Source organism: Taudactylus pleione, unplaced genomic scaffold, assembly GCF_031769625.1.
Source record: "Taudactylus pleione unplaced genomic scaffold, aTauple2 ptg000095l, whole genome shotgun sequence".
NCBI lineage: Eukaryota > Metazoa > Chordata > Amphibia > Anura > Myobatrachidae > Taudactylus > Taudactylus pleione.
Genome location: NW_028284497.1, coordinates 26,622,101 through 26,648,867, shown reverse-complemented (window position 1 = coordinate 26,648,867; position 26,767 = coordinate 26,622,101). Strand labels below are relative to the sequence as shown.

General features: G+C 41.4%; 1 protein-coding gene across 1 annotated transcript in view; it reads right to left on the bottom strand.

Moving 5' to 3' along the window:
• Nucleotides 1-26,767, bottom strand: part of SLC35D2 (solute carrier family 35 member D2) — a 177,983-nt gene that overhangs the window by 82,873 nt on the left and 68,343 nt on the right. The window contains exons 3-5 of the mRNA XM_088470079.1: nt 24,186-24,272; nt 19,945-20,012; nt 5,096-5,167 (exon numbers count right to left, since the gene is read on the bottom strand). Coding sequence (XP_088326205.1) covers nt 5,096-5,167; nt 19,945-20,012; nt 24,186-24,272 — 227 coding nt within the window. The remainder of the gene's footprint in view (nt 1-5,095; nt 5,168-19,944; nt 20,013-24,185; nt 24,273-26,767) is intronic.

Genomic DNA, 26,767 nt, shown 5'->3' with positions numbered 1-26,767 from the left:
CACTTTTTATTTTATTAAATACATAATTTGTTCACATCATAGTTTTACACTTAGGCACATATATCAGCATTGTTCTAGGTACAGATAAGTTAGAAGTTGCACTTATAGATTATATATAGGAATTTTTTCTTATATATAAAATATGTTTTTGCTGTCACAATTATTAATTAATTTTTAAGTTTCACACTTAGGCACAATTATCTGTACTATCTTAGGTACGGTGAGGTGAACTGTTGCACTCTGAGAATATTTAAAACACTTTTCAAATATCTTCCTTCGAAGTTCTGCCGTCACTGGTAATATTAAGGATTAATTAACACTCTAAAAACTGTAACACATAATTATGATGTGATAAGATTTTAATCTTTATTTTTATATTTAATTTTATTTGAATTGTCGGATTATTTATTTATATGTTATGTTCTTATATAAATGTATCCATTTTATTATAATAAATTGTATGTATTGAGTGTTCAGATGGTACAAATCAGATATATATTAATTAATCTGATTAACATACAAGGACAAGTTTCCTAGCTAGATGTCAATCATACAATCTAGCCCACCCACTCTGGCTATTTAAGGAGGAGCTGTCACAGGGAGAATGTAGGCTCCGATGTGAACAAACTCTCCAGTGAAACGCGCGTCATCAACAAGGGCCAGCGCTCTGGGTCTCAGCATGGCGCCCATGTGACACGGCAACCAACGGCTCTCTCAGACTGGTACTCGGGACAGATTCCCCAGTATCTCTCCCATACCGCAACCTGCCTCACCAGGACATCAGGTATATCAGCCGGCATTCTCATTCCGCTACCTCCGGTGGTCCACCCTGCTCTGTGTTTCCACAACAGGGGGAATCGGAGTTTGCAGGGACAGCAGAATCCGGCTCTTTTCTTCTTCTCTCCTATTTCTACTCTACACCCAGGGGGTCTCTGTCTCCCTCTGTTCTGTCCAATACCGGGAGGTAAACAGAGACAGGGGTGAGAGGTCTTCCCCCAACAGGGCTGAGTACTTTGCCTTTTCTCTCTTTTGCTGATGATCCTGGTATTGAAGCACAATATTAAATACATCGATTATTCCAATGATGAAGTCATTATGTCTAAAATGCACTATTGCACTTCAATACAATTCTAAACTGCAAAATGGTATTTATATGGTAATTCATAACTATATATGATTATATTGACCCATATTAATTGTTGTTATGAACTAGGAATATGTCTATTTGTTGTGAAGATTATACCATTTCATGAGCAGATATATATGTGTCATTATTGGAGAATCCTTTATTAAACAAGGAATATTTGAGATAAGATTAGTAGCAGTAGTCTAAACCACTCCTGTTTACTCTCTGTGACCTCAAGATTTAAATGTACAAATATGTCAGAATGAGTGACTAGGTTATTGGTATGAAAACGAGAGTATGCATACAGGAAGAAATAAAATTGGTTTATACTAATATTTCACTTATTGTTCTGTATTCCATGTCCTGTATTGAAATGCAATAAGAAATGAATGAAGGTTGTTTAGAGTATTTAGAGGATTGCATATGATTTTCTTACAGGCTTTAGTGTTATATATATTGAGCCAAACAAAAAATTAATATCTTCCCTCCATAAAAAGAGCATTACTCTGCAGCAATATATTTGCTTGAATTGACTGCAGGGGGGTTATGTGTGTATAAAAATTGTCTATAAATAGCTTTTAATAGAATCAATATATGTAAAAAAGTTAAGTTTTATATAATTTTTGTTCTACATAAGAGTGCATCCAAAAAGGAATATTCTGTTCTTTGCTGAATCTTTCTCTTATGATTCAACACCCAATATATAAGTATATTGCATTTACCTAGGGTGCACCATCAGTGAAATAATATTGCTTGTGAATGGGTACAAAATCCCACCAACACCCTAAATTAAGAAAACTAACTGGTTCACAATTATAATAGTACTATTTTCAATATTATTTTTCTTTTTCCTGTGCGGATTCAACAAACCCCTCTCTAAGTTATCCTGCATCACTATCCACATAAAGTCACCGGCTGATGACCTATATACTCTGTTCAAGCTCTGCTCCATTCTGAGATCTTGTATATACATAACTGTGAGTATGGCTGTACTAATCACATTACTGCTGAATAAACCACCCCAGTGGGCCGATCACTGACTCAGGCCATACCACCGCCAATAGTACACACATATTGGCCAAATATTCCCTATATGGGGAATATGTGTGTGCTATATAAATGCTAATAAATAAAATAAATAAACATATTCCAACATGATATAGGTGTGACCATTGTATTATTGGAATGTATCAGTGTAGCCTGTGTACAGCGATTATTGGTAGTAGGTGTCTTACATCATAATAACCTAAATATAGTGATCAGTGTGTACCAGATATGTGATAACAGTGTATAAAGAGAGTAGTGTACAAAGAGAGTAGTGTACATCAGGTGTGTCATATTATAAGATATGTGTATAGTGATCAGTGTGAATCTGGTGTGTGATATTAGTGTACCTGTGTATAAGGAGCATCAGGTACTGTATGTCATAAGACCTGTTTATAGTAATTATTGCGTATCAGGTGTATGATATCAGTATTGAATGTGTACAGTGATAAGTATATATCAGGTGTGTGATATCAGTGTGACCTGTATATAGGGATCAGTGTGTAGCAGGTGTGTGATATCAGTAAGACCTATGTATAGTGATCAGTGTGTGTATTTGGTGAGTGATATCACTAAGGTCTGTATATAGTGATCAGTGTGTATCAGGTGTGTGAAATCAGAAAGAACTGTGTCAGAGTGTATAATGCTGGTGCTGTCAGTGTTTCAATCAATAGTGATTAGTGTCTATAAGGTATGTAATCAGGGGGGTATACAAGCGGCTGGATGGCAGGGCTATTGCCCGAGGAGCTGCAGCTTGAGAGTGCAGCCGCAGTCACCCTGTTGGCGCAGTCTAGTCTGTAGATAGGGGACGTAGCCGCACTGACCCTAACAGTCACTGATTGACTGCTAGGTAATACCCGCCTGAATCTCCTCTCCTCCCAGAAACCTGGATCTATGTGACATCATCTCATATGCCATCCATCATTCGCTTGCGAGGAGCGCTGTCAGGAAATGCTGTGTGACAGCTCCTGAGCAGTGATTGTTAGGAACAGAATGAAGGTACATTAATATGTATAGACTTGCCATATTATCCCTTTAATTCAGGACACATACATTTCACAGGTCTCCAATTCACCTGGTTTTAGTCAGCAACACAACCTGTGTAATTCACATGTGTCCTGAATAAAAGGGATGATACGACAAGCCTATGTACAGTATAGAGATACCGGTGACATTGTCAGGGGGTAAGGTGTCTGTACTCTGGTTATTAAAATTCCTCCAGGATGTTAATGTATATTGATATCTGTAGGACCCTGATGTAATTTTCTCCTGGGAGTGGAATGAGGCTGATGCTGCCGGCTGTGATTGGATGAGACGCCGCAGGCAGTGATCGGCTGCTGCTGTCACCGTGTGTGCCCCGCACCACCCAGTTACCGCTGGCAGCATCTCCCTAACCAATCACCGCCGGCAACCCGGTCATTTTTAAAAACAGAGTCCCACACTTCCTGTATTGCGTAAAAACCTCGCTATAGCAGGTATTTTGCGATCACTGACTAGGTTCCATTCTTGTTAGTAATTGATTAACATACAAGTATATGTGCATTATAGGTAAAGGGGGACTATTATGGGATATTTTAGGAACTGGATAGCCTGATTCATTACGGATTGCAAGTGCTGCTTATATGCACGCAGTTCAACTATGATAGTATGCTAATTAATTGCAATCGCTATGCCGCCGCAGCACTACACAAGGATTCTCACTTTACCTTAAGGCCCCCATACATCAGAGATTGATTGCAGCAATCGTGCAATTTGCAATCGATTGTGTATAAAAATCTTTCCCTTTTTCAATCGATTGTGGCAATTCTGCAATCGACTGAAAAAGGGAAAGATTTTTCTACACAATCGATTGCAAATTGCACGATTGCTGCAATCAATCTCTGATGTATGGGGGCCTTAACACACATCCGTAATGTTTAGGAAGACTGTGAAACAAATAGTACAATTGAGTACCAATGCAGCATCACACTTGCAGAAGGTCTGACCTTACTCAGGAATTGTTAACTAGAGCGCACGCTATGAGGCCTTAGGCTGCGTATGACATTGCAGTGGATAACTTATACACGCCCATGAAACAGCGTTCAAACGCACTGGCACGCCTGTGTTTCACTGAGCTCCCCCCTGTCACTACTCACAAACGACACTTCCTGTCAATCACTCTGCGATGGGTCTGCATAGTAACTGCGATTGCAGTGGCCGCACTGCGATGCATATGCATGCGCAGTATACAACAATCGCCCAATTGCGTGCATATAAGTAGCTGAATTCCTTGCTGAATCAGGCCCTGAGAGCACAACTGTGATGCAATTTAAAAACTGGGGGCACAACTATGGGGCATTTAGGTAACAGCGTACTACTATGGTACATTTTAGGAACTGGTGGCACTACTGTGGGGCATGATTTGATCTCTGTGTACTGAGGAGGGATGTTGGTGGGGAGGGAGTGCAAAACCATGACCATTACTGGTCCCAAGATTTTTATTGCCGGGCCTGCTCAGTGGATAAGACAAATTCCTCAAAGTTACACTTCTGAGAAGGTTTTCACATTTCATCAATCACATTTTCTTTAAATTAATACTCCTTCGTCCAGGGCTGTCTATGCATTTTCATCAAGAGTAATCCTTAGATTATAGTAACATACACATGGGTCACATGATACTACAACTTGGATGTATGAGCATCACTTTATGCATAAAAGTATTTGACAGAACTATCTTTCTGCATAATTTTGAAAGGCGTTATGAATTTTTGATCTGTGCTCTTGAAGGACCCTGCTTCCCCCAATATAAAAGTCTGTTGCTTCCTGCTTACCTGTATATCACTTCTGTCATGACACTACCCCTTCCCAAGCAACCATGCCCTCACATACTCGAGCACAGAGGGGCACAGGTCACTGTCATTTTAAATAAATAAATATTATAATTACCTTAGAATGATCATTTCAAGAATCAGCGTAAATATAATTGACAATTTACGGAGAACTGTAAACATAGGCAAGCTGAAATGACATAATCAATATTATATATGTGGATGATGTTCATTGTACATGAACAGACATACATGAAGGACAGTTAAATCAAGACAAACCCACCACCTGACCTATAATGAGAAATAAAATGAGCATCAAACTGTAGTTTCACCATGTACATCGATTTGTCCCTTTAATTAATGTTATAAGACAGAACCAAATGTCTTTTGAGGAAGTACAGTGCATTCGGAAAGTATTCACAGTATGTCACTTTTTCCACATTTTGTGATGTTATAACCTTATTCCAAAATGGAATAAATTCATTTTTCTCCTCAAAATTCTACACACAATACCCCATAATGACAACGTGTAAAAAGTTTTTTTGAGATTTTTACAAAATGTAATGAAAAAAAAACAACTAAGAAATCACATGTACATAAGTATTCACAACCTTTGCTCAATACTTTGTTGATGCACCTCTGGCAGCAAGTACAGCCTCAAATCTTTCTGAATATGATGCCACAAGCTTGGCACACTTGTGTTTGGGCAGTTTCACCCATTCCTCTTTGCAGTATCTCTCAAGCTCCATCAGGTTGGATGGGAAGCATCGGTGCACAGCCATTTTCAGATCTCTCCAGAGATGTTCAATCGGATTCAAGTCTGATTGAACTCTGGCTGGGCCACTCAAGGACATTCACAGAGTTGTCCTGAAGCCACTCCTTTGATATCTTGGCTGTGTGCTTAGGGTCGTTGTCCTGCTAAAAGATGAGGTCAAGAGCGCTCTGGAGCAGGTTTTCATCCAGGATGTCTCTGTACATTGCTGCATTCATCTTTCCCTCTATCCTGACTAGTCTCCCAGTTCCTGCTGCTGAAAATCATCCCCACAGCATGATGCTGCCACTACCATGCTTCACTATAGGGATGGTATTGGCCTGGTGATGAGCGGTGCCTGGTTTCCTCCAAACGGGATGCTATCGGGAAACCGGCTGACGTGATCCCGCTTTATCCCGGCGTGGGTTAAATGACAGACGTCTATATCTAGACGCCTGTCATTTTCCTGACGCCAGGAGACAGGCGCCCGGCATCCCGATCGAAGGAATGCCGGGCGCTGTGAGCGGACAGCCACGGGGGGGAGGGTTAAGTTTAGCGCACCCGGGGGGGACTTAGGGGAAGGGACCCCCCGGAAGGGTTAGGCTAGGGTGAGGGAGGGTTAGGGACCCCCGGGGGGGGACTTAGGGTTAGGCACCCCCCCGGCGGACTTAGGTTTAGGCAGCGGGGAAGGGGGGGGTTAGGTACTTACAAGGGGGATTAGAGTTAGGCACTTGGGGGGAAGGTTAGGGTTAGGAAGGAGGGTTAAGGTTAGGGGGGTTAGGGTAGGTTAGTATATACTTACCTGAGGACGATCGGGATTTCCAACGCTGTCGGGCTGCTGCTGCCGGGATCTGTCTATCTGCAGGCCATGCGGCAGCCCAAACATAACGCCTGGCATTCACACCAAAGAGTTCAATCTTTGTCTCATCAGACCAGAGAATTTTGTTTCTCATGGTCTGAGAGTCCTTCAGGTGCATTTTGGCAAACTCCAGATGGGCTGCCATGTGCTTTTTACTAAGGAGTGGCTTCCGTCTGGCCACTCTACCATACAGGCCTGATTGGTGGATTGCTGCAGAGATGGTTGTCCTTCTGGAAGGTTCTCCTCTCTCCACAGAGGAATGCTGTAAGTCTGACCGAGTGACCACCGGGTTCTTGGTCACCTCCCTGACTAGGGCCCTTCTCCCCCGATCGCTCAGTTTAGACAGCCGGCCACTGTGCTCATTGGGACCTTCAAAGCAGCAGATATTTTTCTGTACCCTTCCCCAGATTTGTGCCTCGAGACAATCCTGTCTCGGAGATCTACAGACAATTCCTTGGACTTCATGCTTGGTTTGTGCTCTGACATACACTGTCAAGTGTGGGATCTTATATAGACAGGTGTATGCCTTTCAAAATCATGTCCAATCAACTGAATTTACCACAGATGGACTCCAAAGAAGCTGTAGGAACATCTCAAGGATGATCAGTGGAAACAGGATGCACCTGGGCTCAATTTTGAGCTTCATGGCAAAGGCTGTGAATACTTATGTACATGTGATTTCTTAGTTTTTTAAATTAAATTTGGAAAAATCTAAAAAAAAACGTATTACACGTTGTCATTATGGGGTAATGTGTATAGAATTTTGAGGAGAAAAATTAATTTATTCCATTTTGGAATAAGGTTGTAACATAACAAAATGTGGAAAAAGTGACACGCTGTGAATACTTTCTGGATGCACTGTAATACATTTTATATATTATGATCAAAATATAGCATCGGGTACCCACAGAAAAGAGAGTCAGATACATACATAGAGAAGATGCAGTACTCCTGGCGACTTGTAAAAAAGTACACTTATATCACGGCATGTTCAAATCAGCATCGTTTCAGTGCTCTATTATTCAACACTTTCGTCAGCCTGACTTTTTACAAGTCTCCAGGAGTGCTGCATCTTCTCTATGTGTGTGTGTGTATATACACTGTATATATATATATATATATATATATATATATGTATATATATATATATATAAATAGGGGGCAGCTGGGGCTGTTTGCAGTTGGGGTTAAAAACACCAAGTGTTAAATGCACAAAGTGTGATTACATAACAGTTAATCAAACATTTATCCTGCATGAATATGGACTAATCATCTGTTTATTTAATTTCATCCCTCAGGTATGTGACTGTCTCATCTTGCTTATTGCACCGATATTCTGCATAGAACCTCATGCTTGCAATCGTGTGTGGATTCAAATGTATGTGACTGTCTCATCTTGCTTATTGCACCGATATTCTGCATAGAACCTCATGCTTGCAATCGTGTGTGGATTCAAATGTATGTGACTGTCTCATCTTGCTTATTGCACCGATATTCTGCATAGAACCTCATGCTTGCAATCGTGTGTGGATTCAAATGTATGTGACTGTCTCATCTTGCTTATTGCACCGATATTCTGCATAGAACCTCATGCTTGCAATCGTGTGTGGATTCAAATGTATGTAACTGTATCTCTTGCATAGTTTTTTTTTTCTCTTCCTGTATAGTCTATATTGGTCAGTGAAGCATAGTTTATGGTATATATCTGGCCTGGTTTTTGCTCCAACTCAGAGCAAGTTATCTCCTTTGATCAGCAAGCCAATTGAGTCAGTTGTAGCCTGTCTTAATCAAGGGTTACCACTCCTTATATTCAGTCTAGGGGCAGCTGGGGCTGTTTGCAGCTAGGGTTAAAAACACCAAGTGTTAAATGCACAAAGTGTGATTACATAACAGTTAATCAAACAGTTGAACACACATTGACCAACATCTTAGGTAATTTCAGATTAAGATACCATTACTTAAAATTTGTCTAAAAAAAACAAACCTAAAACTCACCATGTACTACACATTTCTTTTTTTCAAATCCCTCCTTTGTATTTTCTCTAAGGATATAACATCCCTAACTCTCCCTGCATCTCCCCTCTCTGGGCACACTGCCGCCCTATTGAGTCACTCACCTCCTCTAAAAACTAATGAGATTTCTTTTCATCAAAAATTGACTATTACAGCCTCATTGTGTCACTATAAAAAATGTTTACACACCTACAACTATATGTACTTCTCCATTCTTCTGCTTTTATTATCTGGTGACATATCACCAAATCCAGGCCCCACACACGGACAGCGGATATACTATGGAATAAATATCCTGCAAACCTCACATGTCTCCCATCACCCTCCAAATCAATAAATGTGCCTTATAGAATTCACACTTGATCACAACTTATTATTTTACATCTGAACATCTCTTTACAATAACTACTTTTACCAATTTCTACATTTACTTGAGACTGCTCGTTTATACGTTAACCAAACTCTCTAAATAGCCCTTCACGAAGTGGCTTCAGCTACTCGTCAGACTTCACGTAAACTGATATAACAGCCATGGCTTTCCACAGACACCTACAAAAACTGCCTCTTAAAGTAGAATGTCAGTGGCATAAATCTTAATTCAAATGACTTCCACACATACTGTAAAATAGGAATCCACCCATCTGTCATCCTAACCCTCTGTCCCATGCTCACTTTCTACCCCATCCGTGTCACCCCTGTCTGTTTGCCCATCCCCTCTAGAATGTAAGCTCTCACGAGCAGGGCCCTCTTTCCTCTTGTGCTTTTCCTTTCTTTACTTATATTATCTGCTCTATACTCAAAAGCACCTAACCCGTGACTTTTGCCATCCTGCTTCTGTTGCAGCAGTGTTTATATACCATGTACTTGTATTGCATTGTCTTAAACTGTATGACACTGTTTTCTTGTTCTGCTCAACTGTCTATGTACTATGTCTATGTACTATGTTTGTGCACTATGCTTATGTACTATGTAAGGCGCTGCGGAACCCTTGTGGCGCCATATAAATAAAAGATAATAATAATAATAATAATAATAATAATATATATATATATATATATATATATATATATATATTAGGCCTAATTTCATTGCATAACTATAGTTAGACATATCAAAGAAGTTGTTAGAACCCTTTCCCCACAGAGATAAAGTAAAATATAATCTATATATTCTTTAAGCACTTAACAAACGAATATTTTTTTTTTATAAAAAAAAGTCCCCAAATTGTCAATGTTTTTTAAAATATGATTTGATAATTTTTTAACAAATATGCAAATTTATTGATAAACTTATACTGAATCAAGTTGAAATAGCTATTGCTTACGCAGTTTGAAAGAAACATACACACACTCATACACTAGCTGCAGTACCCTGCTCCGCTTGGGTGGAAGTCAGTTATCTGTTACTGATAATTTCATACAGTAACATCGCTCCAAGGGCCTGATTCAGACCCGCTCGCAAGCGCACAGGTCAATGTTTGCCCCCTGCACATGTGCTGCGTCCAGCGCGTGCATGCGCGAGCCCCAGCGAGCGACTGAAGTTCAGTCGCTCCAGGGCTCGCTACAAGACGGGGCGTATGTCGATGTTGACTGGCAGCTCGCCCCGTTTTGTAGGCGGGTAGGGGGGTGGTTGAGCAAACGCAGGCGTTCCCAATGGAACGCCTGGCGTTTGTGGGCGGCCCTACTGACATCACTCGTGATGTCAGTAGTGGACTTCCTGCTCTATCAGAGCAGGAAGTCCACTCGGGCTTGCGGGAGCCGAGACCCTAACACAGGGTCTCGTCGCAAGCCCGATGGTCGCGATAATCGCGACCATCTCCAGGCCGCTTGCACAAGCTGTGGGTGCTCACCCACAGCTTTGCGAGTGGGCTGGAGGAGGAAAAAAAAATGACCTGATTCAGAGCGAGCGCTCACCAGCATCGAGCGGCTCTGAATCAGGCCCTATGAGTCCATGACCGTTCGGGCACAGTGTATCATTACTACACCAGGACTGCATAAATGGACTACTAAGTCTGGAAGCCACAGGTAACACTAATTATCTCATTGAGCGGCTGATCCTTGTGATCCTGTTTACTAAAGTACTGTGATAACCATTGAATCTAAGGTGGTGAAACATCTCCTTATGGTGGTTCCTATGTGTGTATTAACCACTTGCCTGGCGTGGTCGCATCAGTTGCGACCACGCCAGGCTGGGTTTTCACTGACATGGTCGCATCTGATGGGACATTTCTATTAGAAAACATGGGGGATACAGTATTTAAGTCGAAGATTCAGAATGCTGACAATGACAATGTGGATAGTGTAATGTAATGTCGGCTCGACAATACCGACAAGGTAGTAATGTTATTTCAGGCATTTTAACCGTGTCAGCATTAGAACTTTAAACAATATTACCTGTACAAAGAATCTCAGACATGTAACATAAACAATGTATTGTCAGTTTATCCAACAAATTTTAAATAATTGAAGGAATAAAAGGAAGCACAGCTGGCTGGTAGCATGTAGCCTGGAGAGAGGGTGCAAATAAGCGACCCAATACCAGTTGAAGAATGATCAAGCTACAGAGGGGGCATCTCCATATAGGAACCAGAAAAAATACTCAGTGTCCACCAACAGTAACAGTAAATAAATGCACCTTCTCCACCGATTAACTATAACTATAATAACTCTTACTGCAAAAAAAAGGTTTTTGGTTTTGTATGTGGACTGAATATTAGGATTCTCCTGCAGATGCTGCCATCTGCATATGCCAAATAAATGTTTCTCTAAATTAAGCGCATGCCCTTTAATAAATAATCCTTATAACTACTGTTAGTAAAAACAGAAAGGAACGAAGTAAGTTCATATACTTGAGCAGTACTCCAGGGTCTATATTAATCTATAATTCAAATTTAAAATCTTTTCTAGTGTTATTTAAAACACAGTACAAATTTTGTACAGGTTGAGTCTCCCATATCCAAAATGCTTGGGACCAGGGGTATTTTGGATAACAGAATATTCTGTATTTTGGAATATTTGCATATCATAATGAAATATCTTGGGAATGGGACCCAAATATATACACAGAATGCATTTATGTATTATATACACCTTATACACACAGCTTGCAGGTCATTTTATACAATATTTTCATTAATTTTGTGGCTCAAGCAAAGTTTGTGTACAGAAATGAAATTCATTTATGTTTCATATACACCTTATACACACAGCCTGAAGGTAATTTTATACAATATTTTTAATAATTTGTGCCTTAGACAAAGTTTGTGTACATTGAACCATCAAAAATCAAAGGTTTCATTATCTCAGTCACGCCAAAAAAAATCTGTATTTCGGAATATTCCGTATTTTGGAATATTTGGATATGGGAGACTCAACCTGTACATATAAATCTTGAAATCCTTTCAATCAAAACAAAATACAGTTGACAGAAAACATGTCAGAAACTCACAAATATATAATATACCCAATACAGTGAGTCCTATTTAATGCTCCTGTAATTACTGAATGAATTTACTAAAAACATTCTCACATCTTATAGATGTATTTAATACCAAAATCAGCTCTCTCATTGAGAGCACGTTTCATAAGACATATCAGACTTTTATACTGGAGCCACTGTCATGTAACATCTAACTAGCAACGGACATTGGGTATTTAAATATGTCCAAAGCTTGAATCCTTTTCCAGAAAAGTGAGTTGAATACAAGGGGTAAATTTACTAAGATGGGAGTTCTATTAAGAAGTGATGTTGCCCATAGCAACCAATCAGATTCCAGGTATTATCTTCTAGAAGGTGCTAGATAAATGAGAAGTAGAATCTGATTGGTTGCTACTATGGGCAACATCACTTGTTAATAGAACTCCCATCTTTGTAAATTTACCCCTAAGAGTACTTTATAAGCTGAGAAGAAGTCATAAAGAATACATTCTGAGGATCCACGTTTGAAGTACCTCCTGAACATCAATGCTTACAGCAATCACCATCGCACAATGATGTAAGTTTGTCCAAGGCATTAATACCATCTCCAGTTCCAGTGCCCCAGGCTGCATATTTAAGGTCATACAGGTCCAGGATACCTTAGCATGAATGACCTGCTACAAATATGCCCTTGTGGTTATACTGTATGTGGTATTTTTGCCAAACATGGCATTGTGCACTAAGGGCCCAATTCAGACCCGCTCTCTAGGAAGAGTTTGCACACAGCCAGATGATTTTTGCATTTTGTGCATGCGTATGCTTCGCAGTGCGCAAACCAGTCTGAGTGATCGGGAAGCGTTCGCGCGCTGCGCATAGACAGCCCGGCTGAATGAGTGACAGGTCAAGCTGTTTGTGGGTGGTGACGGATATTGGTCTATGAAAACGGGGGAGTGGAGGTGCGAACGCAGGCATGCCTGAGCGTCTCCACGCCTTTTCAGAGGCGTGCATAATTAAGACGCAGCGTCATAGTGCACGTCACCTGGCTGAATTTTACACTGCAGTGCTCACAGTGCTTGCGGTAGGGTATAGTCAATCACAAGCGCTACATTCCCTTCCGTTGGTTACATACACATCCTAGAGATGACGTGCGCAAGTGGGCGTCTTAAGACAGGCTGGTGTCTGCATACACAGAGCATGCTTATGCCTTGCCGTCACTTAGCCCAATTTGCATATACGCATCCAGAGAGCGTACTCATCTAGCAAGCGGGTCTGAATTGAGCTCTAAGGCCCTGATTCAGAGCCATCTTCCATCTTCCCTTTTTATGAAACAGGCTCCCCTCAGACGCCTCTGTAATCCTCCTTGGTTGCTTTCAACTGTCAGACTCAACCCTTTAGTACTATCTCCCTTCAATCACCATGGTTAAAGTTCTCACCCTAAATGTAAAAGGGATTTGCTCCCTTGACAAATGACAGAGCAATAGCAACCGTGGAATCTGAAGGCTAAAGTAAAATTCACTCAGAACAGTTACAATTAAAATAAATTATTTAATAAAAGGCAATGATAATAAAGAACATGATAAAACATTTATATTTATCAAATTTCCATTTTAGCTGTATGATAGTTATTATTATCCTTTATTTATATGGCGCCACAAGGGTTCCGCAGCACCTCACAAAGTACATTAACAAATGAGCAAACTCGTAAAACAGAGACTTAAAGTACAAGACAATACAGAATAAGTTAAATAGTGTTAAATAGCATTAAGCAGAAAGTCCCAATAGATTGTAATGAACAAATAAAAACATATATATTTCTTTCAAAGTCCAGATCACTGAAATAATAGCAGCAAATAATAAGTCCTTATGGAAGTGTCTGAATATAGAAAAAAATCAATTAGTTAGCAGAGATGAAAGTCTTTATAGGCTTGGTAAAAAGACCTAGTAAAGGAGTCACTGTATAGCAGCATAGATGTTTTTACCTGCTAATCGAGGGAACTAACCCGTGTAGCACTGAATAGGGGTCCGGCTGTGGCAATGTAATTGGCCGCATTCACGGATGGCTGGCTGCTTACGCTCGACCCGACTAGCGGGGAGCTGTAACAGATGTGTAAGGTAGTCACTACAGAGTTTTGAGAGATGCTGATCAGTCCAAAATAGCGTGCTCGTGCAGGGGTTGTGTGTCTATTTTCAAGCCTCACTGGCACCTTCAAAAAGACACCAGGAGGACGTTAAAATGCATAGGTGCAAGCTACTTTGATTCTGTCCCTGGGATATCCTTTGGAAGCTGTCTCACGCATACCAGGTAGGCTGCAAAATACACCTTTTACTAGCCATTCTCACCTCCGGTAATTACAGCAGGAGGAACAGCAGACACACAATCCCTGCACAGCTACATTGAATCTGAAAGGGTTATTTTAACTCTTCAGTGCCTGGGCTCCTTTTCTCCCTTGACAAATGACAGCTGGTCCTCTCCACTTTCCACTAACAAAGCAAACATACACACTTCTCTTCTTTACCACCCCCTATGCTTAGAGATCACTGCTATCCCACGTTACATGGTCAATGGCAACTTCAAACATAATGGTGTGGCTTATTTCGTCCATGTTAATACTTTGTTCAACCTTAGCTGTAAAGTGGAGGATAAGAATGGTTAAGTTTCTTATTCTAACTGGTTTGCTGGAGGGCACTGTGGTCACTTTGGTATTGCTCTATTCCCCGAATTCCCGTCAGGTCCCTTTTTATGTGATGTATTTGAAAAAATACAGAAGGTCCATCAGCGTAGGCTTAATCTGCTAAATGATTTCAACCTGGTCCCCGACATTACATTTGATAGATCTTCCCCCAGGGCCATACCCCTTCTCCTCAGGAACTTAGTCTTTCTCTTGCTTTCAAGAAATTATTAGCAGAATTTGACCTGTATGACACCTAGCGCCTACTTACCTGATGAGAGGGATTATACCTTCTTTTCTGCTGTACATAACTCCTAATCCAGAATTTACCTTGATTTACTGGATAAGTGGGTGCTCCAGTGTACCAGGTAGGTTAAAATTCTTCCTACTACATGGTCGGATCATGCTCCAGTTTTGAGGGTATAGGATACGGGTCAACATTTCCCTCTAGCTCACCTGTGACTCCTCCCCAAATTCCAATTGACCATCCCATAAACTCTACAAGCCCTTACTGACTCCTCCCTCTCCCTATACACTCAGACTCTCTTCTCTGCTGTCACTTCCATTTTCACCTACTGTTGTACTTTGAAGGCTGTGCTTAGGGGCACCTCCATCCAAAAGGGGGACCAACTGAAAGCACATTTGACCAAAGCACAGGCTGATCAGAAGTCTACACTCGGGTCCCTAGAATTCCAAAAACAAACATGCCCCTCCAAAACCCTTAGCTGGAAACTACAAGAGGTGCAGCAACAGCTTCAGAAGCTGTTTCTGCTTTGCATGCAGTCTGCTCTTACCAGCCTCAGCCATAGATTTTATGCGGCCGGGAATAAAGCCTCCCATCTTTTAGCCCATAAGCTGCAGGCTAATAGAATCAAATGCCTTATTGCTCCTTCGGGTGCTAAGTGCCTTAACCATTTAGATATTGGCAATCTGTTTTCGGACTAATAAGCCCAACTGTACAACCTAAAAGATGATCAGACTATCCCCTAACTATCTGTGTGCTCAGTATCCTCCTTCCTTGAAAGTCTTTCCCTGCCATCCTTGGATAGAGAGAGCGCAATGGACCTGAATGCCCCCTGTCTTACGTAATTCCTGAAGGGAAGGATCCCGGCTACAACTCTACACCAAAGCTTCTCATACTGGAGCATTTGCTACTGAGATGATTGACGCTCAGATTGTGACAATACCGAAGCTGAGCAAAGACCCCAACAACTGCAGAAATGATAGGCCTATTGCACTCCTCAACACAGATGTGAAAAAATTATAGCTAATCGCAGCCTGAATCCTCTACTTTCCCAGTTGATCCACTTGGGGCAACCCAAGTTCTTAGCTCCTGTAAGCAGTTCCAGGTCCCAATTATGGGGACACCATTGCCCCTTTTGATGTCTTCTGCCTTTGGAGTGGTCTCAAGCCTTCCAGTAACACAGAAGGATTCTAAATCTGCCAGTCCCAAGAAGGGACTTCAGATTGATGACCCAGGAGGAGGTTCTGAGCCTACCACCCTAGGTAGGGACTGCCATCCAGCCTGAGTCATCTGACTATAGTGCCACAGCCTCCGTAAGAGACTATGACCAGTCAGTTCCTGAAATGTTACCATTCCAGTGATCCAAGTACCGTTCTTCCAGTGCCGGAAGTCCAAGATCATCTGATCAGACATCCAAATTTTCCAATTCTTCAACCCCAGGAGGGGCGTTTGATTTTTCAACCCAAAGAGGGGCATCTGACTTTTCAGCTCTAGAAGAAATGTCTGATTTTCCAACCCCAGAAGGGGTTTCTAGTGTCAGGATGCCAGGAGGGGCCTCTAGTGCCACAACCGCAGGTGGTTCATAGTGCCACCGTTTCAGACATGGGGCCATATGTAATAGGGTGTAATAGGGTCTGAGTTTGGCAAATGTGCGCGTATAGCACGATACTGGCACATTTTTAGAACTCACTCTATGTAATAAATAGGATGCAAGAACATGCAAAACTGCATGTTTCTCACAACCCCGCAACGGCAAATCCAGATTTTTTGCCATTGTGAAGATATACGGTAACTCGCACACTATTACTTACCTAAAACTTGCTAAATAATAGACCTGCTTCAGGCTAGCGGGTATAGCTTGTGCACATGCAAGATACACAGAAACATGCACAGATCAGTGAGAGCCATGCATGCTTCTGAGTGTAAAAACTCTGAAAAGTGTAAAAAAAAATTAAAATAACTTTGGGTCCCCCCCTAAATGTACAACCAGCATCAGGCATTTCTGAGCCGGTCCTCGTACAGGGGAAAAAAGACGTAGGGGTCCCCTTTATTTTCATCAACCAGCACCAGACTCAGTGAGCCAGCCATGGTTGTGGAAATACAGGGGACAAAATGAGTAGGGGTCCCCTGTATTTTCCACAACCCGCACTGGTCTCTTTTTAGCAAGGGTGTAATATCGCAGCCGTGGGACCCTTTCACCAGGTCCCTTGGCCAAAGCATTCATCATCCCTCGCTAGTCAGCCTAGGCCGGGGGTCCCTGGGGAGGTGGGGACCCCCACCTCCCCAGGAAAGGGTTTCTGCCTCACCATGGCACCCCAGGATTGGTCTGATAGCCCAGGGCAATTCCCGTAACTCCTGGGTGATAGGCGACAGGTAAAATTATACTGTCTTTTACAGGAGAACTAGAGGTCCCAACAAGCCTCCCCTGCAAGCTGGTACTTGGAGAACCACAAGTACCAACATGCGGAGCATTAGGAGCCTGCAAGTACCTTTAGTTTACCTGTAAAATAAATATATAAAAAAAACACATGACACAGACACAGAAGGTATTAATATTTTATTACATTCAATAATACACTCATTCACTCACTTACACATACTCACCTAAAATCCTTGTAACCATTCACGTCCTCTTCTCCATGTAGCATCCACGTAACCTGTAAAAAAAAAAATCCATACTCACCTATCTCTTGTTTCACATAGAAATGCATTGGCTGAGACAGGCAAGCCTCCGCCTCTCAGCCAATAAGCGGTTCCCATCATTAACTTCAATGGTGGGAACTGCTAGGTAGTAACCTCTGTGTGCTCTCTCCAGCGTGCATGTGCGTGTGTTTCCTGACTCCAATCTGCTGCCTGAATCTGCACTCCTGTTTCTGTGATTTGTGGGCCTGATTCAGCAAGGAAAGCAACTGCTTATACGTACGCAATCGGCCAATTGTTGCGTACTGCGCATGCGTATGCATTGCAGTGCGCAAACCAGTCACTGCGATCGCAGTGACTACGCAGACCCATCGCAGAGTGATTCACAGAAAGTACCGTTTGTGGGTGGTGAGTCGAAAAAAACGCAGGCGTTCCAGTGCAGTTGAACGCCATTGCAGGGGCGTGCATAAATTATCCAATGCGATGCCATACGCAGCCTGAGGACTCATAGCATGCGCTGAAGTAAGCAATTTCTGAGTAATGTCAGACCTTGTGTTATTGTGTGTGAGGCTGAGATGGTACTCGATTGTACCGATGGTTGTGCAGTCTTAATAAACATTACAGATGTGTGTAAGGTAAAGTGGGCGTCCTTATGTAGTGCTACTGCGGCATAGCAATCGCAATGGATTAGCATACTATCGCAGTGGAACTGCGTGCGTATAAGCAGTTTTATTCGCACTTGCGTTCCTTGCTGAATCAGGCCCTGTGTTGGCTATAACCATCCTGCTGCCTGTGAGTTGGCTCATCCACTCTGCAGTATACTGTATCTCCACTTGCCAGTGTCCAGTCTGCATATTTCAATATTGTGGGCCTGATTCAGAGATGGACTGAATTACATCTGTTGACCTATTGCATCAGTATTTTTGTTATACAACTGGTGCCCAGATTTTGTGCCGTGTAAGCAAATAGACAGTCTTGAGCTGGGACTTGGAAGCCGTGTAAGCGCACATGCACGGAGTAGCTGTAATTCAGAACAGCTCCACTTTCATTCATTGGATTTCTTCCATTTACCAGCTGCACACGAGAAACACTGATCGGACCCCCACAACTGACCAGGAGTGCCCACCGCTAGCATACATCATAGGAGGCGTGTCCTTCCAACACTGCGACTTTACATGGGACTCTGCAACTAGTGTATTGATGTGGTGAGAGACTGTTGTCATAGTGTGCATATGTTTATTACACAAAAAAACGGCATTGCTTGTATTTAATACCGGACCTTAATTTATAAAAATTTGCTATTGATAAAGGACTATTCCAGGCATTAAATAATTCAGTCATGATTATTGGAGGCATTATGTTTAATATAGCCTTTTTTTCAGATAGCTGCACATGTGATTTATACTTGATAAATGTGTTTTTTATAAGTGTGACTGTTATCCTATGTACTGATACATTTTTATTATTACAAAGATGAATCAGTACATCATTCTTTTCTGCTATTTCAGGAAATATAAAGTATAATATTTAGTTGTTCTGTTGCTGGAATTACAGAGCCTGCACACAAGCAGCTGTGCAATTCCGTCCATTAAAATGCAAATGTGAAAGAGGTGTCAGACACCTCCTTGCTGTATCTGCGTAATCCCAGCGATGCGACTGAGATCGCAGCCTGGTATCACCATCGGAACAATTGTTGTAACTTTGGCAAGGCTGCGGTAGCTGAAGTTTACCGCAGCCTGACCGAGTCCTGGTGGCTTGCGAGGCCAGGAAGTCTGTGTCCATCGATGCAGACCCTGGCCTCGTCCCTCCTGGAAAACGTGGGCAACACACCCCATTTTCCAGGGATCCTACCCAGGGAACACCCCCGCTCCATCTCCCAAATGTTGCAGCATGTCAATCAGGCTGCGGCTGGGAGCTTCTGCAAGCGAACTCGCAGATGGAGGGCTGCACATGCACAGCACACATCCTGTGCATGCGCAGTCCTCCCCCTATCGGAGAGGTTTGCTAACCATCGGGTTAGCGTACATCTCTGCATGGGTCCAATGTTGGCCGGTGTTGCCGATTGTTTAATACACTTCCTGGAGATGACGTATGTTACTAAGGGAAAGTGGGCGTCTTGTGTCAGGCTGGTGGGCGCCTAAATACATACCACAATCACACAGCAAAACATAGTGGGCATGCTAATGTCTTGCTAGCGATTGCAGGATTTGCATACTTTGGATGCGGACAGCTGCGTGCAAACGCAGCCTTGCAATCGGGTCTGAATCAGGTCCTAGGTCCAATACATCTACTAATCTTTACCATGTATATTTGATTTTACATTTCTAATCTCTCAATACAATGGCAATAAAAAACATGTTGTTTTTTTTACTACCTTAAGTTTTTTGTACTTGACAGTCCAGTTAAAGTATTCCCAATGTATAATAAAGGCAAAGGAAATATCTGAAAGATAAAAAAAAAGTGATAATATTAATAGTATAAAACTGTTGCTAATTAATGTAAACTGCACATAGCTAATCTATTAGGCTAATTTGGCTCTTTGTACTTTTGTGCTCCATCTGTCGCTTGAGTAAGGGCCCCATACATTTGCCAGCCATTTCCCCAATTCCCTAATCAGACCGGAACCATTGGTCGGAAATGCCCAAGAGCGGCCATCAATGATCGCTGATCCATCTGGGAATTGGTGAACTTATTCACGTTGAAAATCTCCGATTTGCTGATGCCGATGACTCGACCCCAGCGCCTGGGGATCAGGGAGTTGGCCCAATACATCATAGATGTATTGGGGGCCTTAAGACTAGGTACACAATATAAAATTATCTGTCCAATCTGGCTGGCTGGAATGAAAATTTGGTAATGTATGGGAGCAAATTATAAAACAGCCATTTGCTTTCAAACTCTGGAAAACAGACAAGTCAGTTAAATGAAACAGATTTAACCAACTTGTCTAAACAACTGTCTTAAGTAGGGTACACACTTGTCCAATCCATGGCAGATCCGACTCCCGACCGACGGGTCTGCCTGACATTTGACAAGTGTGTACCCGCCGCCGACCGACCCACAGACACGATCCTGGTCGTCTGTCGGGTCTTCTGGTTTTTAAACATACTTAAAAACTAGAAGAACCGACCACCGACCAATACTGTAGTGTGTAGGCTGCGGAGAACGGAGCTGGCGACCAATCTCTGGTTCCAGCAGCCCAAAACACCATCAGCGTGGCAGCGGTGGGGGATCCTGCACTGTCCGCCACTGCTGCAGGACGCAGCAGGCATGTCGGTGGGAGGCGGCGGCAAAACATGCGGGCATGGCAGCGGGACGATGCAGGGGGAGGTAGCGGCAGGAGGCGGCAGTGGTACATTACCGGAGGTGGCAACTGGCGGCGATGCGGCTTCGGAGGCGTCCTATTTCGAAAATGGAATCGCGGCGCCATTTTTTACATTTTAGATGGCCGCGGCGAGCCAATCACAGGTCGCCATGTTTATATAAGCCAGCTATCAGCCCAGGCCTCTGGAGCCCTGGAGAGGGGGACCCCTTTATTGGGGGGTCCACACCTCTCCAGGGATCCCCGACCAGGACTGACTAGCAGTCAGGGGTAATGCTTTGAACGGGGGACCCGGTGAAAGGGTTCCCCTGGCTGTGGAATTACCCTCCCCACTAGAAAGAGTCCGATGCTGGTTATGAAAAATACAGGAGACCCCTACTCATTTTGTCCCCTGTATTTCCACAACCAGAACTGTCTAAGCTGAGTCCTGTGCTGCTTCTTAAAATAAAGGGGACCCTACGCATTTTTTGCCTGTATTTTAAGAACCAGGAAAGGCTCTACAGAGCACGGGGCTGGTTATGCTTGTGGGGATGGAATGCACATAATTTTTTCTTTTTTTTCAATGGTTTAGTTTTTTTTCTACACACAGAAAGATGAACGGATCTCACAGAGCTGTACATCTTTCTGTGTTGCTCGGACCTGCTCAGGCTAAACTCACTATCCTGAAACAGGTCTGTTTTTTTAAGAGTTGCCACACAGTAACAGGGTGCGAGTATAGCCCTATACTTGCGCTTTTTCAAAATTCACACCCTATGACGTCTCACTCATCGACTCAGTCGCACACAGATATACAAGTGTTGCATATCAAATGAATCAGCACAGTCTGCTGGTGCTTCCTAGTCACATCACATTTTTGCCAAAAAAAAGACTCAAAAAAGATGCCCACTGGGCCAGGAGGGGCTTTTTAGCACGACTTCAGCAAAAATGTTTATGGATTTGCACATCAGATGGAATCTTAATATTTGCCGGAAACCCCTCAAAACCGTAAGTGGCAGATTGCCCTTACACCAGGTTATGCTAACAATTATAGTTTGACAATCATAAACTGAAAAAGAAAAAAAAAATACAGATACTTTTAAAAAAAAAAAAAAAAAATTAACACATAATACATTTTTACTTTAATCCTTCATTTATTTCAGACTTACCTGGTCCTGCCGTTCCACAAGTAGTCCAAAGTGTAAACTTTAACAAATTGAAAAAATAAACCCAATAATATAAATTACAAGAGATATTAAAGTACAGGTACCACGGCAAACTGGTACTTGTGGTTCTCCAAGTTGCAGTTTGCCTTGGCAGCCTGGCCATGCTGGGACCTATAGGTCACTATAAAACAAATTGAAATGTATTTAATAAATGTATGCTGGTGGAAGGGAAAAAAACGTTTATTAAATTAAATAAAATAAATAAACCTGCAGAAGATTTAAAAAAAAAAAAAAAAAACACGCAAAAGTAGGCAGACGCTGTCCGTCTAATTCTGCGATATCAGAATTAACTTTATATCCTAACAACTAAGTAGCCGTTCTAAAGAATTACATAAATATATTGAAAACCAAAAAGCAAGAGGTAATCCTGACGCTATTTGAAAAAACGATACGCCACAAAAGTTTATAGTTTTTTTTAATAATGTCTGAATGATTTTCCTTTCAAAATCATTAGATGTGTGCAGATAACCTTGAGAAAAGTGATTTTTCTCTACTTTATCTGCTTTCGTACATTCTGATATTGATTGTAGATGTCAAATAGTGCTGGTTATAGCACATTTGGCAATTACCACCGCTTCTTACATCTCCCCCACTGTTACTGACTATATTTAGCACTGGTGTGGAATGGATGGTAATATTGAGGACTATGGTAATGATATTATTACAGTGTTTTAACTTAAGATAAAGTGCATAAGAAAAAAGTATGTAAGTCTTATGCACTTTATCTCTACTTAAAATATCTAAAACCATGTAACAATAACTTTACCATGGCCTGCAATACACCCTTCCACCCCACACCAATGCTAAATATACAGCTTAGTTAACAATCAAAAACATAATTAAAAAAATAGGGGTAAAATAAATATTAAATTACATATATTCAATTTTAATTAATAATAACAACTACACTACCTCAAAACTTAAGAGAAGAGTCCAGGAGTCACGCTGTGAGGTGCAGTCTGCAGGAGGAGAAGAAGAGTCCAGGAAGAGTAGGAGGGGGCAGGACCGCATGGCACTGACTGTGACAATCAGCGAGAGCTAGCAGCACAGCATGGGGCCGGCTGTGTAAAAGGCCGTGGGCTGCTTTAGAGTGGCAGCGCGTGGCCCGACCAGATTACTTGCAGTCAAACCATCCATCCGCACGCATCGCAGCACCCCTGCATAAGCGCCGCGCCACACTTTGGTAACCACTGGTCTATACCCTTAACTTAAAAGATCATACAAAGCCATTAATATTAATGTGTATCGGGTAAATGCTTATTTTGTGAAGATATTGCTATCTGTCTAATACTGCAGATTTCCTGAAGTTAATTTGGGATGTGGTCATAATCCCGGCAAAAACGATGCCGGCGCGTAGAATAGCGTAGCCGGAATTCCGACACCTGTCAAAATCTCGGCGTCCCGAAGGTAAGTAGTGGGGTTAGGGGGAGGGTTAGGCATTAGAGAGAGGTTTAGGGTTATGCACTAGGAGGGGAGGGTTAGGTTTAGGGTGCGGGGAGGTTAGGCTGGGTGTAGGAGGGAGGGTTAGGGTAGGGAGAGGAGAAGAGTTAGTGGTCGGTATCCTAACCCTGTCGGGATGCTGGTCATTAGGATTTTGACCACCGGCATCCCGTACCCAACCTGTTAATTTGATTACCAAACCCAGATTATGTATTTTTATAGCACAGTAATATGTTCAAGTCAATGTAAATTAAATAATAGCTTGCTTTATGCAACACTTCATGCAAATTATATCACAGAGTTGTAGAGGAATAGTAAAATAATATTCTAAACCCCACAATAGATTTTTTACCATGAACTCTTACTGCCACTCAATCTATGAAAAAGAGCAATCTAATAAAATGTTCAAAAAGGAGCAATGAAATTTGTGAGCAGTGCAGTACTTGTGGAATTGTAACATAAATGTTACCATGAAAACAGTGTCACTAGTGGAAGCAGCAAAAGGAAGACATGAAAACTGCTTTTTGCCACGAATGCACAGGCAAGTCCTTTGGGGGGTGACAAAGAGAGACTAGTAGCCTAGCAGAATAGCATGGGTTGCCTCAATGACAGTTTTTGTTGTTGTACAGTAGGTACATATTAAAGACTTACCTTTCTGGGCATCTGTCTGTCAAAATCTGGAAATGTGAAGGTGCCCGTCATCTTTAATGAGTACAGTATAAGTATTGTGAATCCCATCTGAGAAAACAGGAGAAAAAGTTGACTGTACTAGTTATTGCATCACCAATCACCAAAAAACAGGGAGGTATATAATAAGATGTAATAAATCAGAATGCTTTCTCAAGATATTATGTAACGACAGTCAATTGAGGTTTCCAAACAGTGTCAGGTTTGTAAATGTATTTATATAATGAAGCTGCATAGCACGAGTACATAGTAAATCTATGTCTACTGTTAAAGAAATGTACCTGTCTATCATATGTATTTAAATAAGGAGTTACTAGCATGAAAGATCTCCTGCAACTTTTTTAAATATATTACTTTTTGTTTCTAGGTTTTGTATTTGCTTTTTATCTAGATATCTTATCTATATGTCTGTCTATCAATCTCTCATTATGCAGAGTTATTTAGTTTCCTTGCTCCAGATATAACACAGAGGGCAACATGTGTGACATATTGCAAAGAAACAGATAAAACATAAATAAATGCCAAAGAAGAAAGAAATAAGCAATTAAGTTAGTAATGGTCATCTACAAGGCAATCATAAATGACTAGATTCTATTCATTAGCTGTCTGTCTTCATCATGGTATAATCCATGTTATTCTGTCGTGTCCTAGATAGGTGCCCTCCTGAAATAGTGATCATGCATTTTGTTCCATAATTCTAGTGCTGGTGACTTCTTATTCCAGCATGGTGCTGAGAACCGTGTGTTCTAGATCCCAGAAATGATTACTTGAGCAAAGAGCTTGATGCAAGTGTTGTGCTTACCAAATACATCACAGGGCCTTCTTTCTTGAGGGGCTGGCTGTATTAGAGCAGAAGATACATTGTAGGTGTATGCTCTGCTACTCAATAGCAACAGACCACTTTTAATAGTAATCTAACGATTACATCGCTATTAAAAGTAGTCTTGCTAAGGAAACAGGGAGACCTAAGTCAATTCCCTCCTGCACCTCGTTTGCCCAAAAAAAGTGATTATGATTCTTATTATTATTTTCAATTTGTCATATGGATCCATAGCATTGTACAATAACAGACTATATAAGGACAAATAAGATAGCCAAATTAAATCCAGACATGAAAACAAAGGGTAAGGAGTGCCCTGCTCATGATAACAATCTTGAGGAAAAATTGCAGAAGAGGAGCAAGTGTGGCTTAATGTAGTATACATGTGTGGGTGAAGGGTAGGCTAAAATAAAGAGATGGTTATTCAAAAAGTGTTTAACAAGTAGGAAATGCTATAACTTAGTAGCAGCATGGAAAAAGTCTTAAATCTTAAATAAGAGGAGTCAAGGTGCAAGCCATAGCCAGCCCTAAGAAGACATGCGTCATGGGTTACGCAAGTTCATTATATAATCCTTACGGAGGAAATGATGAACCAAGACAATGACTTCAATAATCTTTATAGATTTGTAACTGATTAAAGAAATACACATCAAATCATGTGTCAATTAAGTGGCCCCTACAGTACCTATGGAAATGATAAATTTATATCCCACAGGAATTCATACATATACGTTACATATGTGCATGTGAAGAAAATCACACTATGACTAGTGGATTATCTTTTTTTTTTTTTTTTTTTTAAATCTGTTTATTGAACATCAGAAAAATATATAACAGACATTTCAGAAAAGAAATGCAGTACAACATTGGAACGCAGTAAAAAGAGTAAACCATGACAGTACCCAGAATAACATCATTCTAGAAATGCCATTGCTTAAATATTTTATTTTTTTATTTTTTTCTTGTTCCTTCTGATCTAAAGAATGTGGGAAATGAAGGACAAATGGTCCTCAGTGACAGTCGTAATACTGTATAAAATAGATCATAGATTTCACAATACCAAATAGAATTTGAAAATATTTGGACAATAATCATATACAGCATATGAGAAACAACGAAACATAATATACTCCAACATATCATAGGACTCGCCGTGTACAACCTAATCACCATCTATCTTTCCCGGTCTGTGCAACAATAAAAATCTGTTCCAGAGGAAAAGAGGGGGGGGTTATTAGAAAAAGTGACCCTAGAAAGGAAAGGGGAGGGGGTTGTTCAAATAACTAAACCCAAGTTATTCAATCTAATTGAGTTGTCGTAACATGAACCACTCTGTATTCTCAAAGACCTTCCAGATATTAGTTTGGGTCTGGGTGGGTAAATGTTCTATATAGGGTTCCCACTTCCTCGCAAAAACTAAAACTCCCTTATCAATGTTAAAGATGGCCATACGTCTTTCACAGTAAATCACCTCAAGTATCGCCACCTTCCACCCGTTTAGAGAGGGCGACGTTCGTAAGATCCAGTGCTTAAGAATTAATTGCTTGGCCACCGTCACCATGACTCTTAGGGAAGGCTTCCATATATCTAGAGAGTCTGTCTCCCATTCGGAGAAATCAGCAAAAATCAAGGTGGCAGCTTAGTTAGGTTAAGTTGAAATGTGGAATTAAGATAATATAAAATCTTATTCCAAAACTTACTTATCTTTCCACAACTCCACAAACAG